Raw genomic sequence first — 20433 nt, 5'->3', positions numbered from 1 at the left:
TAAGTTCCCCCAATAACTCTAATGTGTAGCCAAAATTTAGAGCCAACATACACAGGGAAAGTTTGAAATCAAGGGTTCGTATGTGTCTATTAATTAGTATTAACATAATCATCTGGCATTGCTACATGAACAGGGTGGCTGGGCCATTTCCCAGTGACACCCATGCAAAATTATTTTGCAGCAAATAAAATCAGTATATCACCTGGCTTATTAGTTTGTGCTGTAAATTTTATCAACATGTATGTCAAGTAAAAAATATTTTTGAGCTAACCAATAAATATATAATAATCAAGAAATGTACTTTTTAATGGAGAGTGTGAATTGGTCCAAAAATGTGTTCAGTGTCTGGTTTACAAGTTTTTAACTAATATTTTTAAAGAAATAATATATTTAGTTGAGTTGCATACCAAGATTAGGTTTTTTTTCTTTATGACATTAACATTTTTAATTTGAAAGGGATTACTTATTCTGCAATTTAGGGGAAAATCATCTGTTTGAATACTTTGTCATTTGAGAAGTATATTTGTTATATTTTCACAACAGAATGAATTTGCAAAATGTTTTTCCACTCTGAAGAGGCCTGCGTCCTTGAACATAAAATACAAATAATCCCTGTGCTGTTAATTATTGGCAAAATGTCCCATTTCCAACCTAAGGAAATAAAGTAATGGATATACTAACAAAAGGTTACTAGTTAACAGGCATTGCCCATGGAGGATATAAAAAAGAGTTTCAGGATGATTTTGAATATCCTGCTCTGCCACGGCCAACAATGGGACATCCAGCAACCATGAAGTGGGTGGTATCGATTTTTCTAGCCTTCCTACTAACTTTTACCGAATCCAGAACACTGCATAATAATGCATATGGAATAGGTGAGATACTTGGTGTCTTTCTTTTTGCCTTTGATCAAAATTCTTAAATTTGTGTTTATTCATTTGCCTTGATGTATTTATTGATTCACACAGAGAAAAAAGATTTAGCTGGTGAGTACATTCAAATGAAAGTTAAGCTTATTATTTTATAAGAGATTTACAAAATCATAGAGCTGTGCTTAATATGACCAATGAATGCCTCATATGTGCCATGTTGCATTAATTTTTGCACATTATTTTTAATCTGTGTATATATTTACTTTGAAACAAAATCTATATGTATGTATACCAGGCCATAATCCTGGCACTTTCATCTCTAACATTTCCTCAGACTGTTAAAAGTAAGAAACATTGTTATTCTTAATTCAGAAAAATTTATCATTATTTGACTTTCTGAAAAGGTAATACTGTGACTAGTATACAAATGAACAAACTGTGGCATATGTGCAAAATGATGACTGAAATATGTTTTTAACCATTTGCTTCTCAAGCCAATTAGGGCCAGATACAGTGGCACACACCTGCCATCCCAGCACTTCAGGAGAATGAGTCAGGGGGATCACAAGTTCAAGACAAGCTTTGACCAGTTGGAAGATAGTCCTGGCAACTTAGCAAGACCCTGTCTCAAAATTAACAAAAAGAAAAGAAGAAATGGGGATGTAGCTCAGTGGTGGGAACCCCTGAGTTCAATTCCAAGTTAAAAAAAAAATCAAGCCAATTAGAGTATTAAAATTTAGGGGGAAACCAAATGATAGGAAAACACGAGGTCCGGATTTTAGTGTTAGGTCTACTATAAATTTTTTTTTGTTAATTTCTTTCCTTAGTTTCCTAGTTTTCTCAAGTATAAAATTAAGATGTGTAGATAGGTGATGTCTAATGATTTCTTAGTTCTAAAATTAATAGTTGCAATTTAAATCCAAACATTTATGTAACAGGATTGCTTTCCTGGATGCAGTTGAAAACACCACTTTTCATGACTTTCTTTTGTTTTCCAGCTTCCACACTGGATTCTTCCCAATGTTCTGCAGAGATGAATTTAGTTGACCTGTAAGTTTTTCTTGTAAAAATGCCCTTTAGATCTGCAAAGCACAGATAATTTTAGATAGATAATGAAATGAAATTAGATAGCCCTATGAATTTTTAAATTAAAAAAGCAAATTAAACAATTTCAAGAAATGTTATCTATAGTATCAAATTGATATTGAAAAGGTAGAACTTTGGCCAATGTTTTAGCTATTAACCTCTAGATGACTTAGAATTTCAAGGAGCCAACCAAATCAGATTCTAGAAACTGAAGATTAGTTCCTGATCAATGACAACTATGTATGAATTCAGGAACTTTTCTCATAGATACCAATAGATATAATGTTCCCTTTTCTGCATTCTATTTAAATGTTAGTAGCAAATTGTAGGAGGTAGTATACTCCATCTTTTTGTTATTTGCGGAAAGCATATTGTTCCTTGGATGCTCTTCTTCTTTCCACACTTTAAAAATTTCTAATAAGGTATTTAAAGGCATGTGTTGCTGGCACTGCTTGATTACAGAAAGTACACACATTGCTTTGAATCAGTCCAGAAGCACCATTGTCTTGGATCAGGTTTTGATCATGAGGCGAGTAGACACAAGTAGAGGTCTAATGACTAAGTTTTTGCTTAAATTAAAAGCAGAAAACTTTAAATATAGATACTCTCAATTACGAGTGCATTACAGTGAGTGGGTGACTGTAAAAGTAGGAACAACTTTTTTTGGGAAATCCAGTATTTTTGACTTTTAAATGCCATATGTATATTTCTGGAGAAATATAAAAAAGGAAAAAGAAACAGGACTGACACTTCCTTCTGGATGACTAGATTCTTTTTTAAAGCAAATATCACCCTCTAAACAAGTTAGACAATAAACAGAAAATCAAACAAATATACTTGAGAAAAGTGTTTGATATGAATCTGCTCCTTAAGCATTCACATGCATTTTTGTTTCAGAGCTACCATATTTTTTGCCCAGTTTGTTCATGGAGCCACTTATACAGAGATAAGGAAAATGACCAATGATGTATTGGCTGTAATTAAGAAACCCACTGATGGTGAGCATCCTTCAGGATGTTTAGAAGACCAGGTGAGTGAATAATAAAAAAAATCACAGTGATATTGGACCAAAATTTGGAATACAGAAGAGAAGATACAGAGAAGGCATGCATTTAAATATTTAAAGAGTGTTGTGTGAAAGAAGGATTAGATAAATTGTGATTTGCCAAAGGGCACAGATGAAAAAATTAGTAGCTATTGCAAACAATAAAAGCATGGTGACTAGAAGTTCAGATTATTGAGATTCTCTTTGTGACTGTGGGCATATTACTTAACTCCTTTGGAGGGCTTTAGTTTTCTTATCTATAGCACAAGGGACAAGATTAGGTCTAATTCAGAGTTATCATGGAGGTTGATACAATAATAGTAATAGCTGTTAATTTTTATTAAATATACAATGTGCTTGTCATTATTCTAGGAAATGCTACAAACACTGATAATCAAAATATGATATAACAGAAAACACTGATGAATCAGAATGGTTGTATAGTGCGTGAGTCAAGCGACTCTGTCTAAGAGTCTATGGGCAGAATATCAGCTTTGCATACAAATACCAATTTATCAAATCTTTATAATAATCCTAGGAGATTGGTCTCATTTTCCAGTTGAGGAAGCTGAAGCACAAGAAAGGTTAAGCCACATTCTTAATGGAACCATAAAATCAGAATTCAAATTAGACACATGGGTCCAGAACTAGCATCTTTAGTAACTTAATTAAACTATACCCAACACTCTGGTAAATGTGAGGTGCTCAGCACATATAAACAGGTTGCCAACATTAGCAAACAAATAATAGCATCAAAACATAGGACCCTGTTAAATTAAACTTAGGTAAGGAATGAGTATTTATTTTTAGTATAAAATTGTCCCAGTGTAGATGCTCAATGAATAGTAGTTACCTTTTATTTTATCTCAATATAGAAATGAATATTGATTTGAGATATCCTATTGTGGAACAAAAGGCCCCCCAAATCCTCTGCACGGTAGGGTTGAAGTGACCGAAAGGCAGTGTGTCGGGACCACTGTAGGCGCCCTTTTAAGAAATAAAGTGTTTTCCAACTCTGAAACTTCGGCATTAATAAAATCTTGGTTTTTCCATCTATGTTTTTGACTTGTCCCAATAATCTTTTTAAATTTATGTATACATGAATTTATGTATAAATTATGTAAAATATACTTCCTATTCAACTTTATATCCAATTAGAGATTCAAGGTAATGTTACCATTTGATAATTTATTATAGTGAAGTTAAAGGTTTCTTTTATTTAATATGGATTAGAAATTAAAAGCCTAAATTAAAATTTTCAGGATTCTCTAAATATTAACAGTTTAAAAGCAAAATAAAAGGTTTTCTGAGATGAACTAACCACAAGTATTCCTTAGAAGCTTTCTTTTGAGATATTGGTGTCATCATCCACATTGGGAAAAATTAAAGCACCAAATAAGGACACACGTGGGTTTTTAAACTTTTCAGCTAAATCTGTAGTTTTGACCAATGAAAAATGCTTCAATTTTTATTTTGAAGTCATTTTTATTTTTAACTGGAAATAAAATCCGATTTTAGATCAACGTCTCGTCATAAAAAGACTGTGAGAAATGATTGTCTCCGAAACACGTTTTATATACAAACGTGGAAAGCTTATATATATATCCTGGGGCCAAATTATTAATAACATAAAAGAGAAAATAACACAGAATTTAAAATTAAGTGGGGAAAGACAAAATATTTCATGGTTCTTTTCCCTTTAAAAGAAAATAACTCTTTCTAATAGTCATGTGTATAACTCACTGACAGAAATTACTAATCCCAAAGGCAATGAAGAAAGCTATCTTGTCAGATCCAAACTAAAAGTGTTGGAATTTGTGTCTGGAATTTTCTTAATCTATAGTTATGGCTTTAGTTATTAGAAAAAAATTTCATGTGCTTTAGAGAACTTTTAAGTAAAATAGTTGCCTTTTATTAAAAGAAAAGCTTTCTTACAGATGTCTGCCTTTCTGGAAGAAATTTGCCATGAGAAGGAAATTTTTGAAGAGTATGGACTTTCAGACTGTTGCAGCCGAAGTGGAGAGGAAAGACATAGTTGCTTACTTGCTCACAAGAAGGCTGCTCCAGCCCTTCCACCCTTCCAAGTTCCAGAGCCTGCCACAAGTTGTAAAGCATATGAAGAAGACAGGGAGACATTCATGAACAAGTAAGGAAAAACCCCAAAAGGAGCAGTGCCAAACAATTTAGTATTTCTGCAATTTACTGGTATACTCCGAAGTGTAGAGAAATAGGAATAATGCTTTGGGTTGTATCTGCTGAGGCCTACACCAGGTAATGATAGAACAATTTTAAGTGCAACTTTTAAAGCACAGCATGCTACATGCAGTATGGACCACAAAACAGACCCAGAAGCTGTTGCATTAGTCTCTGGAGATATATCTGCCTTTTTCCCTTTAATCTCAAATTTACCTAGCTCAGGAATATATTAATACTGCACAAAATGACTTCTTTCAGTGCCAAATATTGGCATATTATGCTCATCAAATTGCCTGAAAATTTAAAAAAAAAATCAGAGATCCAGGCATAGTTAAGATACATAAACAGGGCTAAGGTTTATTGAGCACATAGCATGCTGAGGACAAAATGTGCTTGGCATAAAAGATGGATTATGGCTCACAAACACCCTTTGATGCTGCTTTCTCCTCTTCCTCTTCATTCTTCTTCATTTTCCTGGTTTGTTGATGAAGAAATTAAAGCTTAGGAGGTGAAAGCAAAGGGCTGATATTTGAACCCAGGTGGAAGTCTGGGAAGTTCATAGCTACTTCTTTATCATATCCATTTTCCTGATTACTGCTTGAACCAGAGGCAAAACTTGCCCTTACCTGTGCTGTGGAGGATGCCAAGGTGGATGATTCCATTTTGCACTGACAAGGAAAAAAAAAACAAGGGTCCAATTTTCAGCTTTGCTCAGCAGCAGCCTGGCCATGAGTCCCAAACCTGGCTGAGTAGACATAGTGAAAAAGACACTTTAATAAGAATCATAGTCAGCATTTCTGCCTATTGGTTTTCATAATAGAATCTTGTATTATCTATCAGATATATCCCCCACTCCCACCCAAGTTTCTCTGCTGACAGCATCTAGAAAAAAATATGACTGGCTTCCCTTTCAGAACAGAGCAAAGATAAAGCCCTCTGCAGTTTGTCCTGTTGTTTGTTGTTACCTGAATCTTTAAAAAAAAAACTTTTATTTATTTATTTTTTTAAATATATGACAGCAGAATGCATTACAATTCATATTACACATATAGAGCACAATTTTTCATATCTCTGGTTGTATATAAAGTATGTTCACACCAATTCGTGTTTTTATACATGTACTTTGGGTAACGATGCTCATCACACCACCATTCTTGCTAACTAACCTCCTGCCCCCTCCCTTCCCCTCCCACCCCTCTGCCCTATTTAGAGTTCATCTATTCCTCCCATGCTCCCTCTCCCTACCCACTATGAATCAGCCTCCTTATATCAGAGAAAACATTTGACATTTGTTTTTTTGGGGGATTGGCTAACTTCACTTAGCATTATCTTCTCCAACTTTATCCATTTACCTGAATCTTTAAACAAATTTCAGAGTCCAGTTCCAAGCAGAAGTAGTCTTATTTTTATGCCTCTTTGAAACTTTTACCTTCTACTCCTTTCATAGATGCATCTATGAGATATCAAGAAGGCACCCCTTCCTGTATGCGCCCACCATTCTCTCTCTAGCTGCTGACTATGACAAAATGATTCCACTTTGTTGCAAAGCTGAAAATGCTGCTGAATGCTTCCAGACCAAGGTATCTGATTTGTATGGACATCTGAGCCAATGTGTAGTCTGGCTATGATTCATTGGAACCAACATTCAAAATGAAAACAGGCTTTCAGTGAAAAGCTTATTTATTTTTCAGAATAGAGCACTTCTAGCACTCTGATATTCTTTGTGAGAAAAAAAATTGGATTTTCTGTTTTCATTCATTCACTCAGCCAACAATTATTATTAAGTTTGGTGGGATCTAGAAGGAAAGCCAGAGAAAGAGATGATAATGTAAAAGAGAGAGAAGTGAAATATGTGGAAGAAAATGGAGAAAGGGAAGAGTAGAAGAGAGAAAAAAATCAAAGAGAACTGGGATACTTTATATTCATTACTTTTAGTCCTTAGAATAAATTTAAGGTGTATTATTGTTATTAATTGAACAGGGAAACTTAGGTTTAAAAAGCAAATAGCTTTCCCAGGTTTGCAAAGCTAGAATGATATCCACAATTAGCTACTCGAGACCCGAAGTTCTATAAAAATTTCCTAAGAATTATTACTATTCTCGATGTCAGGTTATGATGCAAATTTACTTTTTGTAACTGAGCAGAAATTATCAAGCTTCAATCTGTCTTAAAGCTACATGTAAATAAGTCTTATAGCTGTATTCACTCATGATCCCCCCAATTATAATCTTTTTGTTTGAGATATTTTTAATAAATCAATCTGGTATAGAAACATCTCAACTACTCTAAAAGAAAGAATGAATAATCTCAAAGAATGATGGAGTAATGTTTCACAAAATTGTATAGCATTTATAGTTCATAGCAAAAAAAAATTTGTAGAGTCTTGTGTTTTACCTATATGTGCTGTTTTCCTAATTGTTAGAACTTACAAAAGAAAATACAAACTTTCTTACAACCTTATTTATACTTTTCCACCTTAGACAGCATCGATTACAAAAGAATTAAAAGAAAGCAGCTTGTTAAATCAACATGTGTGTGCAGTAAAGAGAACTTTCGAACCCCTCATCTTCCAAGCCATGTAAGTTTAAGCTCTATCTAGAGATGCAGGTGAGATTTGTTAGAATTATTAGCTTGCAATTAAGGTTCATTTTTCTGAGTGTGGCTGTTATAAAGAGTGAAGTCTCATTTGATGAGGGCTACTGTGATCAGAATCCTAGGATCTTAGTACTGGGTTCTCTCAGCTTTGCTGAGATAACCCTTGGAGAAGAAACTGGAGGTTTATATTATTTATCTCTCCTAGATACTCTTTAAGTTACTGCCTGCAATCAAATTGTATCTCCTCATTAGATTATGTCTTCCTAGCTCCTCTGCAACAGCAGAATAATCTAAAGCTTTTGGCTTACCAAGATATTCTTTACATTAATTATGCTTCCTAATATACTATAAGGTCTCTTAAATCAATTGTTGCTGTAAAGAGTAATAGGTATGTTCATTCAGAGTTTGTTTATTAAATAATATATTAGAGAATATTATACACAGTGGAGAACTAGATGCAAATTTATATTCACCCCATTAGTTCTAAACTGACTAAAATCTCTTCTTGGCAGAGGTCAGATTTATCCTTTAACTACCTTCCAATTCTATTTGAAATTTAAAAACAGATTTATGAACTACTTTATTTAAATTTATCTTAGTAATAAAATAGAAATTAAGATATGACTGTATTGACTCTATAATTTATCTCTAAGTAATTAAAGTTTAATGCTCCAAATTTATAAAGAAAATCCATCTTCATCAGTAGAAGCAGTGGCTTCACACACTCATCTCTTAAAATTTAATGAAACAAGTAGAAGAACCTGGAATTTTTATTTTTTACTTCCATTCTGGCCAAGCTACGTCTTGGCATGATGACATATCTGTAATGTTCAGTCTAATCCACTTTCTTCTTCCATTTGTTTGATTTGCACATATGCACACCTCCCTGGATTCTCAGAAGTGTTTTTTTTAAACTCAAAGTGAAAAATGATTATCATTGTTATAGAATTTTCCATTTCTTAATTGTTTAGCCTTTTTAATATTTCTATCTGCTCCCTAAAATGATCCCAGATGCTTGCTATTGGGTAGAAACATAAAATTCATACCAGGTGTGGTGACGCATGCCTGTAACCCTAGTGGCTCAAGAGGCTGAGGCTGGTGGATCGTGAGTTCAAAGCCAGCCTCAGCAATGGTGAGGTGCTAAGCAACTCAGTGAGATCTTGTCTCTAAAGAAAGTACAAAATAGGGCTGGGGATGTAACTCAGTGGTTGAGTGCCCTGAGTTCAATCCCTGGTACACCAATCTCAAAAAAAAAAAAAAAAAAAATCTCAATTTCCAAATAATTTTGGGGGCCAGGTTGCCATGTACAGAGCTATGCCTTGAAAGACTGAGCAGGACTTGACAAGACGTAAGAAGTGCTTCCTTTTCTTTTGAAACAGCATGTTTCTGTTCTTCCTCTGAGTTTTAACATTGCTGATACTCTCTGAATACTACATCATTTTGATAGCTAACCCAAATTGATTTTTAAATCCTTTCTTCTTCTCCTAGAACTGTTGCTAAGCTGAGTCAAAAGTTTCCCAGAGCAAATTTTACTGAAATTCAGAAGCTGGTCTTGGACGTGGCCCACATACATGAGGAGTGTTGCAGAGGAAATGTGTTGGAGTGTCTGCAGGATGGGGTGAGGAGTCTTGTTCCCTAGAAATATGTATTTCTGTTCCCTTTTCTTTCTTTCTTTCTTTTTTTTTTTTTGGTCTGGTTCTTAAAGAGAGGAGGCTGTCTGGCTTCAGTTGGTCACAGGATATGGCTAATTAGGCGACCACGTGATATTACCCACTTCTTGCTAATAAAACATAAGCCATCTTTTCTGATCCTGGCTTTTACTTCAGGAATGTCCCCTTTTGTAAGACAAGGACCCATTCATTTCTTACATCTAAAGAAGATATGATCTTCCAGGAGACCTCCATACAGGGTTTTTAGGGGCAAGCTCTTTACTTTTTATTTATTTTTTAAAATATTTTTTAATTGTAGATGGATACATTACCTTTATTTAATTTATTTATTTTTATGTGGTACTAAGGATAGAACACAGTGACTCACACATGCTAAGTGAGTGCTCTACCTCAGATCCATAGCCCCAACCCCAAGCTCTTTACTTTTAATGTATTGTTTTTTCCTTCCATTTATTTCTTCATTTGATCAACACATATTACATACTTTCTATGGGCTAGCTGCAGTGAGGGACACTTGTTAGGAAGGCATAAATTGACCTCCAGGAATTTCTAGTCTGATAGGAGAGATGAGACAGTGACCTCCTTGAAGTCAGGGACTGTTTTTTGTTTACTCTCTATAGGACAATGCCTGGCATGTGAAAAGCATTCTATTACAATTTGTTGAATGATTGAATACAACTAAAAGAACACAATACATTTTTCCCAAAGGCCAAAAGCTAGTCATGGCCTAAGAGAGGTGTGAATAAAGGGCTCTAGGAGAATTAAACAAAACCCAAAGCCCTAGCAACAGATTCCTTTTGCATGCTATGGTCAGTGGTGATCAAAGCAATGTGGCTATTTGGACCAACTCTAGATCCCTCAGACATTGTACAAAAGTCCTGCCTATTCCCAATGTTCTTCCTCTCTGATCCCCTGTGACACACTCTCCTCTCAGAGGAAACTTAAAATCACTGTTCTCAGATGCTCAAATGACCTGAAAACCAGGCTGGAACCTGGATTCTAGAGGGCTGACCATACAGAGTTAATGCTCATTTCAGCCCACTCCCATGGCAGCTAGTTTTAGAATCTGCAAGCAGCCAAGGTGCAGGAGAGGCCTCAGAGTGACTGCCCTTGAGCATAGCAGAGTCCTGGAGTGAGTTGCTGAGGGGGATGAACTGGAAACTTTGCCACTTCACTGAATTTCTCATCTAGAGGAGTTTACACACAGACTAGGAACATCAACAAGAACTATTTCATTTTATTTTATTTTTTTTTGAGGTCCGCTTTCTCAGTTTTTAAGTGGGAATTTTGTTCATTTTCTTAACTAGTTTTCCCCCGCCCCTTCCCCATACTAGGAATCAAATCCAGGGCCTCACATGCACCAGCTGAATGTTCTACCACTGAGCTACATCCACAGCTCTAATTTTATTGCTTTTCATAGTTACTTTTAAAACCTATTTAAAAATTGGAATTCGTAACGACTCTTTTCCTTTAAAGTTAATTTCCATATGATACGTAAGTTAGATTTTAAAAGCTGAAGAATGGATTCTAATTGAGCCCCGCTGAGAATGCCTGGAATTTTCAGCCCCATGACAGGGAGTGTATCTGAAAGCTTGACCTTTTTGACCACTTGGGTGCACTGCCCTCTGGTGGGAATAGTGGGTCACTGCAGATTGTTCTGATACAGAGTGGAAAGTTTTGCTTTTCATGACACCAGCTGCAAATGTTGTGTAGAGGTGAACTTGAATACTATTTGTTGCTATTTGATTTCCCTCTTGTTTTGAAGCCTTCGTACTGAAATAATAGGGTTTATCTGACAACTATGGGAAAAAGAATTGAACAAATGCGTACCTAGGATAGGAGTGACAAAAGCACTTTTTAGGATGGGAGACAAGGAAAGTGTCTTCTTTCTTCTTCCTTCCTCTCTTCTTCCTTCCCTTCCTCTGCTCTATTCTTTCCTCTTTCCTCAATCCTGGGTTTTTAAAAAATCATTACTTATTCCTTCTTAGTAAAGATGGAGTGGAAAATTTGTTCTCCATAATTTCCTTCTCCCTCTGTCTCCCTCCCTGTCTTCTCCTTCCTTCCTCCTTTCCACCCTAGAACTGGCTCTGAGTCCCTATTTACAGAATAAAACTTTAAGACTTATGTTTTGTGTTTCCAACTACAGGAAAAAATTATGTCATACATTTGTTCTCGACAAGACGCTCTGTCAAGCAAAATAGCAGAATGCTGCAAATTGCCCACACTTGAACTAGGTCATTGCATAATCCACGCAGAAAATGACGACAAACCTGAAGGTCTGTCTCCAACCCTCAACAGGTTTTTAGGAGATAGAGATTTCAACCAGTTTTCTTCAGCTGAAAGAAACATCTTCTTAGCAAGGTAACACGCTCTCTCTGCAAACGTGTGTTCAACAAGTTAAGATCATTATGTGGCTGGCAGCTTTGTGTGGTTGAAGTGGAGAGTGATGGTTTTTAAACTCATATGTGAGGATGTTTGGCTAGAATATTCTGAGTTGAAAGAGATGTAAGCAGATAACTAGAGAAAAAGGAAAGGCATCTAGCTTACAAAGGTGAGGATTTCACCATCTGTTATTAACTGGCTTATGTACAAAGTGCATTTTATTTAATAGCAATGTTTTTGGAGTAAGAATCATTGTCATTATAATAGTTTATTCATATAATGGTCACCATTGAAATGTCGAATAAGGTATAGATATTTTGTAATGAGAATGACTTATGGTTAAAAATGTTCTTTATTGTCATGGATATTTAAAGAACTTTTCCCAAAAATACAACTCCATAGATAGAAGGTTTATTTGTTATTTGTTGAATATGTGTTGTATATTTTTAGAAAATCAAAGCACATTTAGATACATCTGCAGTAGGGTAGTTTGTTGTAATAGAATTCACAGACCGTGTTCTTATTACATTTGCCTTTAGAGAAGTAAGCAGTCAGGTAAATATATTTTCCCTTATTGTATGTGTCTAAAAACACTAAAGAATTGCATTTGTGCAACTCTTAGGACATTATACTTAATGATCTTCAAGGTTCTTCCAAATTTAAAAGTCTGATTCTGATGCAATAATAAAAATAATGGCCCAATTTTCTTTCTAATATTCCCTGAAAATATTGTACTTTTGTTACATTAAAATTAGACATTCACACATTGTTTGACCTGCTAAATAAAATTATGAAAATTGGAACTAAGACCAGAATTGGGAGACACATCTTGACATTTTATTCGTGGAAGAACTTAATATGACCAATTCCTATACTCTGGGAGTATAGTTAGTAAACTCAAGAGTTATCTTTAAGTTTACACATCCACACATCTCTAAAGCTAATTGTTTGCTTAACAGAAGCATTTCTTCTGGTGAAAAGGGTCTTAGCAGAAATGGTACTCCCAGCCGGGCACTTGTATTGCTTCCCTCACTCAGGTCTCTGTCTGATATTACTGCCCAGAGAAGCTTTTTTTGATCCCTTGCTAAATTAGTGTCCTCTCCATTTATGGGAGTTACCTCCTTTCCTCTCTTCCATCTTTCTTTCCCTTTATCGATGTATCACTACCTGAGATAGATGATCTCCCTCCTGTTTGCTTGATTCTGCCTCTCTCTAACACAGGAGAGGGCCGGCATTTTATCTTACACAGTGTTGTCTCCTTACTGCCTAAAGCAATGTTAGCATAAAGTAGGCACAACGAATGAAGGTAAAAATCCACAATCGAAAAGCCAACATGAGCTTCAAAAGAAAATAAAATACCATTTTACTGGACAACTTGAGGGACATGGTTTATATTCATAGTATTGTCATTCACAGTGTTCAGATCATATTTGATGACCAGCTTTATTTATCTGATTTTTAACTTCCGTCGACACTATTACACAGGAATGGTTAGGAAAGCAATGACTTCATTTTGTCTTAGTTCCAAGGATTTATGATATTTTCCCCACATATTTTAGTTTTGTTCATGAATATTCAAGAAGACATCCTGAGCTTGCTGTTCCAGTAATTCTAAGAGTTGTTAAAGGATACCAGGAGCTACTGGAGAAGTGTGTTCAGTCTGAAAACCCTCTTGAATGCCAGGATAAAGGGGTAAGTTTATTGATAATTTCAGAGAAAACCTGAAATAAATGGATTGAGAGTATCCATTAAAAATCTGCTGGATGTGGTGGTGCACACCTGTAATCCCAGCTACTTGGGAGGTTAAGGCAGGAGGATTGAAAATTACAGGCCAGGCTGGGAAATTGAGCAAGACCCTGTCTGAAAATAAAATTTTTAAAAAGGCTGTGGATGCGGTTTAGTGGTAGAGTACATGAGTCAGGCCCTGAGTTCAAATCCCAGCACTGAAAACACTCTTTGAAATATTCTAGTTATTGACTAGTAGTTAGCTAGTTATATCAATGAACGATTAATATAGACATTAAGTTGTTATTAACTAATAGTCAGCAAATAGTGCCTTACTTAAGAATAAAATTGTTAACCAAACATTCTTTGTACACAGAATAAAGATAATATTCATTTCTGGATAGATCCAGAAAGACAGAAATTTTGTACAGAAAGAACTGTACACTTTTATGCAGAGATGGAGTTCTCCTATCAATTTTGTGATTCACAAAGTTTTAAACTAAATCTCTCCAAGTCCATTTCCTTTAATTCTTAAAATTTATACTTTATTACCTTTAATATTTTAAAAAACCCTCTAAGACTGGTTTCATAATAGCATAAAATATTGGTCAATTTTATATACAGTTATATAGAGAGTCCAGGAAGAGAGAAAAATATATCCAATAATGTTTGTATTTTCAGGAAGAAGAATTACAGAAATACACCCAGGAGAGCCAAGCACTGGCAAAGCGAAGCTGTGGCCTCTTCCAGAAATTAGGACAATATTACTTACAAAATGCGTACGTTTTTGTAAATAGTATTTTCAGTGATTTAAAATTACTTAGTGATGCAAGACTACTCTCATTTCAGTTCCTATTTCTAATGGAAGTCAGTATAATCTGTTTACCTCATTTCCCTTGAGAGAGCGTAGCCGACCCCATTTCCCCTTTTAGGACTCTGTGAAGTCTGATCTGTGAAACTGGCTTTATCTTCCTCAAACCTTGCAAATATTTAGAGACATTCATTCTTCCATGGTTTGTTACAGTTAAAATCACACACACACACACATACACACACACACACACACAAATCAGTTACAATCAGTGGGATGCTGAGGTTGGGAATAAAAGTCAGCCTTCTGCCCAGATTTTACCTTTTAATGGCGACATGTTGGGATGAGGATAGCACAGAGAGTGATGTTGAGAGTAGCTGCATCTTCTTTTTTTTTTTCAAGATTTTTTTATTGGTTGTTCAAAACATTACAAAGCTCTTGACATCATATTTCATACATTAGAATCAAGTGGGTTATGAACTCCCATTTTTACCCCAAATACAGATTGCAGAATCGCATAGGTTACACATCCACATTTTTACATAATGCCCTATTAGTAACTGTTGTATTCTGCTACCTTTCCTATCCTCTACTATCCCCCCTCCCCTCCCCTCCCATCTTCTCTCTCTACCCCATCTACTGTAATTCATTTCTCTCCTTGTTTATTTTCCTCACAACCTCTTATATGTAATTTTGTATAGCAATGAGGGTCTCCCTCCATTTCCATGCAATTTCCCTTTTCTCTCCCTTTCCCTCTCACCTCATGTCTCTGTTTAATGTTAATCTTTTCTTCCTGCTCTTCCTCCCTGCTCTGTTCTTAGTTGCTCTCATTATATCAAAGAAGACATTTGGTATTTGTTTTTTAGGGATTGGCTAGCTTCACTTAGCATAATATGCTCTAGTGCCATCCATTTCCCTGCAAATTCCATGATTTTGTCATTTCTTAGTGCTGCGTAATACTCCATGGTGTATAAATGCCACATTTTTTTATCCATTCATCTATTGAAGGGCATCTGGGTTGGTTCCACAGTCTAGCTATTGTGAATTGTGCTGCTATGAACATTAATGTGGCAGTATCCCTGTAGTACGCTCTTTTAAGGTCTTCAGGGAACAGTCCGAGAAGGGCAATAGCTGGGTCAAATGGTGGTTCCATTCCCAGCTTTCCCAGGAATCTCCATACTGCTTTCCAAATTGACCACACCAATTTGCAGTCCCACCAGCAATGTACAAGTGTACCCTTTTCCCCCCATCCTCGCCAGCACTTGTTGTTGTTTGACTTCATAATGGCTGCCAATCTTACTGGAGTGAGATGGTATCTTAGGGTGATTTTGATTTGCATTTCTCTGACTGCTAGAGATGGTGAGCATTTTTTCATGTACTTGTTGATTGATTGTATGTCCTCCTCTGAGAAGTGTCTGTTCAGGTCCTTGGCCCATAAGTCAGTCCAAGTACTGAATCTTCTGATGTCAGAAGTAGGTCATTGAGAGGAGCAAGGAATCCAAAAACTCATGATGGACTCACCAGGACTTGGTGAAAAATGCTTCTTTCAGGTTTCTCGTTTCTTATGTGAAGAAAGTGCCTCAACTGACCTCCGCTGAGCTGATGGCCCTCACCAAGAAAATGGCCAACACGGCAGCCACGTGTTGCCAACTCAGCGAGGACAAGCAACTGGCCTGTGGTGAGGGAGCGGTGAGTGTTTTCTTTAAGTTTTTAATCTGGTTTCTGCTGCCTGACTTGAAGTGGTCTTCTAATTCCCAAGTAGGGGAAATGGGAGAACCCAGTGTGGAGACAGCTTTAGCAAGCTCCTTCAGTGAGGTGCAATTGGCGACCGTGTGAGAACCCAGCTCCAAATGGGAGGCCTGTGGCCAGGACTCCAGTCCTTCTAGAAGGGGTGGTGGAAATGCAGCCAGGCAATGGCACAATGTCTGAGCAAGCTTTCTGTGCAGGAAAGATGGAATACTAACCTTGTATTTCCTCTTTTTTGCTCATCAAATGCTTACTTTAATTTACAAAAGAAAGAAAAAGCTGTACCCTCAATAGACTAACATTTGCCATGTGACTTGAGCCATACTTAGATTTTTGCCTTTTGTAGAACAATCTTATCATTATAATGATACCAGGGGCAATTTGTTCCCTTTGACAGGATATAAGGTATAGAATAGTGTAAAAAAGTCCCATATTCTGACTGGTAAAAATGACTTTCCAGTTATTAACAGCAATAATCTTTACTTTCTAGTCACTCATGTCATATATGATTACAGACTGAATTTTTAAAAATTATTTTTCCTTAATGTCACAATAGTGAATAAAATTATATATCAGATTTTCCTTGTTCTTCTTTTTGACCATGAGGAGTTATTTATTAATTGGTTTTCATGTCCCCGAAGATTAGGAGCAAAAGGAGAGTTTCCTGCGACTGTTACCTTACTCAGTGATCAAATTCTTCCCTGAGAAGCTGCAGGGATGCCAGGTGGTGTAACAATTCAGGAGTGGAGGTTCTGGGGCTTCTTTCCTACACCCCAGCCCATTTCACCACTTCCTAGTTGTGTGATTCTGGAAGCTATACTCATGTCACTAAGATTCTGCTTTTTCATCTGACATTTTAGAATGAAATTGTACCATCTTCATAGGACAGCTCTCTGAAACTATGTAATCTGAGTAACTCCTATCGCATTAATCTGAAACATAGTGTATACACAAAGCATGTTTAACATTTATTGAAAGTTTTTCATAGGCATTTAAGATGTCTACGAAGTGTGGAAAGCAGCAAGATTCCACATTAGAAAAATTTTTATGGCACATGGATATTGGCCCTGTTTCTTTTGTGTTAGCTGTGTGTATGTGTGGATATAGTTGGCAGAGAGCTCAGTTTGCACCATTCTTATCTTCAGAAAGTGATCCTCTGTATCTCGAAAGTAAGGCTCAACTAGACATACACAGGAAACAAACATGTATGTTTCAAGGATCAGGGATGAGACTTTTTCCCCCTTTAGAGGTGTTTCAAATAGCTGATATCAAATAGCTCAAAGACTGTCTTCAATATCAAGAAGGTAACATCTGTCACTAAAACCAAAGATTCATCCCCAACAAATTGGTGAGCACTGGTTTTATAAAATGGCAACACATGATTCTACACATGTAGCAATTTTTTCCTTCAATATTAATTATAATTTGCTGGACATTAAAAATGATCACAAAAGTTTTCTGAAAACCTGAACCAACTTTTTTGACTAATATCCCATCTCCTTGCTTTCTTCTTTCTCCTTCTTCTAACCAGGCTGACCTTATTATTGGACACTTGTGTATCAGGCATGAAGTGAATCCTGTGAACCCTGGTGTTGGCCATTGCTGCAATTCTTCATATGCCAACAGGAGGCCATGCTTCAGCAGCTTGGTGATAGATGAGACCTATGTTCCTCCACCATTCTCTGCTGATAAATTCATCTTCCATAAGGATCTGTGCCAACCCCAGGGGATAGCACTGCAAACCATGAAGCAAGAGTAAGAAATTGTCTTTTGCTAGTATGGAGGAGACCAGCAATAACAAGTAGCATTTGAGACTTCTTTCTTGCACATCTGCAACTCCTGGGACGATTAGTGAAACATATTATCCCCCAAACACCTATGGTGTCTTTCAAAATAGTTCTGTTCTCACAGACTCATTGGAAAGTAGTTCTGTAAAAATTCACTAGGGCACACAATTTCCTGTTTTCAAAAATTGTCTCTTTTTAATTATTGATTTAATGCATTTTGGGGTTAAGGAAAAGTGAACAATCTATTTAGGGAGATTAAAGTGTATCTTTGTGGCGAGTGAGGTTACTTCTATTACAAGCACAGGAGGCACATAATTGAGTCTGTTTTTACAGTATGCTTAATAATCATATTTGATTCAACCTTGTGGCACGGGAGTTCAGAAATGAAGTACACATTGCAATTCATTGTGGGAGTCGTTCTGCAATGGTGATGGTAATGCAAGTCAGTGGAACTTCTGTTCTCCAAACACCCATGCATGTTAAAACTCACTTGCTTTGTAAATGGTCTTCCTTCTTTGGAAAACCTGTTCTTCCTCTTTTTCTTTATCACAGTCTGAGGCATGTTTCAAGGAAGAATATTGCTGCCTCCTCTGGCCTGCTCTCCCTGTTGCCCCAGGCAACACTAATTCCAGTGAGAAAGCATTGCTAAATGAGTAGTACAGGGGTAATTGGTGCTACCAGTGCTAAGTAAAGGTGTGATCATGGTGGGTGGCAGGGTCTGGAAATCTGGGCCTTTGAGTATGGATAAGATACACTTTAGAGGAGAGAACAGCAAAGGATATTCTAGGCAAGTAAGAAAAAGACCACACTTCATTCACTACATAGAAGTACGACAGAATCATAAAATAGTGTTTGATCTATATTCTACAAAAGTCCAGACCAGTGGTAAGTTGGCATGGGACCAGCCTCAGTCTTTCTGATGAGAGTGCTTTAGACAGGTGTGTGTGCTAAGACTGAAGAAGGTTTGATGGACTGGTGGTTTGCGCTGAGGGTAACTAGAGCTTTGACACTTCTCTAGGAGGAAGCTGTAGAAGAACCAGTGTATAACAGACTTCTCTCTTATTTTGTGTTGTCTAAAACCATAGGTTTCTCATTAACCTTGTGAAGCAAAAGCCACAAATAACAGAGGAACAGCTTGAGGCTGTCATTGCAGATTTCTCTGGCCTTTTGGAGACATGCTGCCAGGGCCAGGAGCAGGAAGTCTGCTTTGCACAAGAGGTGAGCACAGCTCATTTTCACATGCAAACCTTGGTGTGGAGTTTTCTGTGGTGAAAAAGGGAAAACGATAATCTATCGATGGATAGTTTTAAAATAATAATTTTAAAATAATTTAAATTTCATATAAAAATAGACTGAAGAATTTCATGTTCTTTTTTTTAAATAATCACATTTTCCCCACTAAAATATTAGGAAGAATTCTAATTTTATACGACAAATTGGCAACTTTGATTGTTTTCCTAGTAGAAAAAACTAGTAAGTGACTCTCTAAGTAATTGATGATAATTTAAATGGTTTTTGGCCTAAAATTTATCAATATTGTTAAATGGATTTAAAAGAGCTAACAAATTAATTGCGCAAACAGGATATTGAGAGAAATTTAAAAAATGTTTTGAACTCATTAAGGAGCATGCCTTTGTATATCAACAGCAGTCACTAAGAATTGTCTTAAACCAATTGCTTAGTAATTTTAGCTGGATTTGTAGTTGACTTCACATTTTTTCCCTCTCTGGCTTCTACTGTCCCAGCTTGTTGACCTTAGAGTTGTATTTCTTTAACTCCTTAATTTCTCAATTGACTAATATACAAACCTGTGAATTCGCTCCAGATTCTACAGAGTGACCTGTAGGACTGGCATGGTCATCCATTACTTTTTCTGATTGTTTTTATTTGTTATTAATTTTCAGGGTCCAAAACTGATTTCAAGAACTCGTGCTGCTTTGGGAGTTTAAATTCCTTCAGGTAACAATGAATCACGATGAGGCTAAATATAATGTTGATTCTACCCAAATATCTACCCATAGTGAGAGAGATGCTAGGAAGTGCCTTAAAAATAAATGTAATTCAATTTTAGAAGCTTACTTAAAAAAACACACTGGGACAAAATTACACCTAAAATATTAAATTAGTGATTCAGTTAAAAAAAAAAATTAGTTTACTTCGAAGCCTTCAGAGAATGTCATCTGAAGGTTTCCTCATGTGCTGTTTCCCTGACATAAGGTAATAGAGCCCGTTGCCTTCTATGCCTGTTCATTTAATTAGTACTAAATATATATTTTTGTGTTGTTTCAGAGGGAGGAGAAGAAGACAACCCGAGTCGTCATTGTTTGGTGTGATTTTTTTTTGAATTACAACTGACAAAACTTATAAATTAATAAAATGATGAAGGGTTTTATGTGAGATATCTCTAACAAATAAAGTATCCTCCGATATTTCTGTTTTTCTAGTCTGATTATTTGTAAATATTTACAGATATTTCTTTAGTTTTATATGTCATTGTCTGAAATATTCTGTTAAAAAA

The 20433-nt window shown here is 36.1% G+C and overlaps 1 protein-coding gene across 1 annotated transcript; it reads left to right on the top strand.

The window, feature by feature from the left end:
- Window positions 1-790: 790 nt before the first annotated feature.
- Afp (alpha fetoprotein) lies at window positions 791-19864 on the top strand. The gene is made up of 14 exons (XM_077803462.1): window positions 791-875; window positions 1871-1922; window positions 2856-2988; window positions 4941-5149; window positions 6647-6779; window positions 7680-7777; window positions 9283-9412; window positions 11611-11825; window positions 13406-13538; window positions 14253-14350; window positions 15933-16071; window positions 17660-17883; window positions 19001-19133; window positions 19820-19864. Exons 1-14 carry the CDS (start codon window positions 791-793, stop codon window positions 19862-19864), a joined length of 1827 nt encoding a protein of 608 aa, XP_077659588.1.
- Window positions 19865-20433: the final 569 nt, after the last annotated feature.

This window comes from Urocitellus parryii, chromosome 10 (genome assembly GCF_045843805.1).
Source record: "Urocitellus parryii isolate mUroPar1 chromosome 10, mUroPar1.hap1, whole genome shotgun sequence".
In the NCBI taxonomy this organism is placed as follows: domain Eukaryota; kingdom Metazoa; phylum Chordata; class Mammalia; order Rodentia; family Sciuridae; genus Urocitellus; species Urocitellus parryii.
Note: the sequence above shows the minus strand (reverse complement) of the source record. Positions and strands in the feature narration are given on the sequence as shown.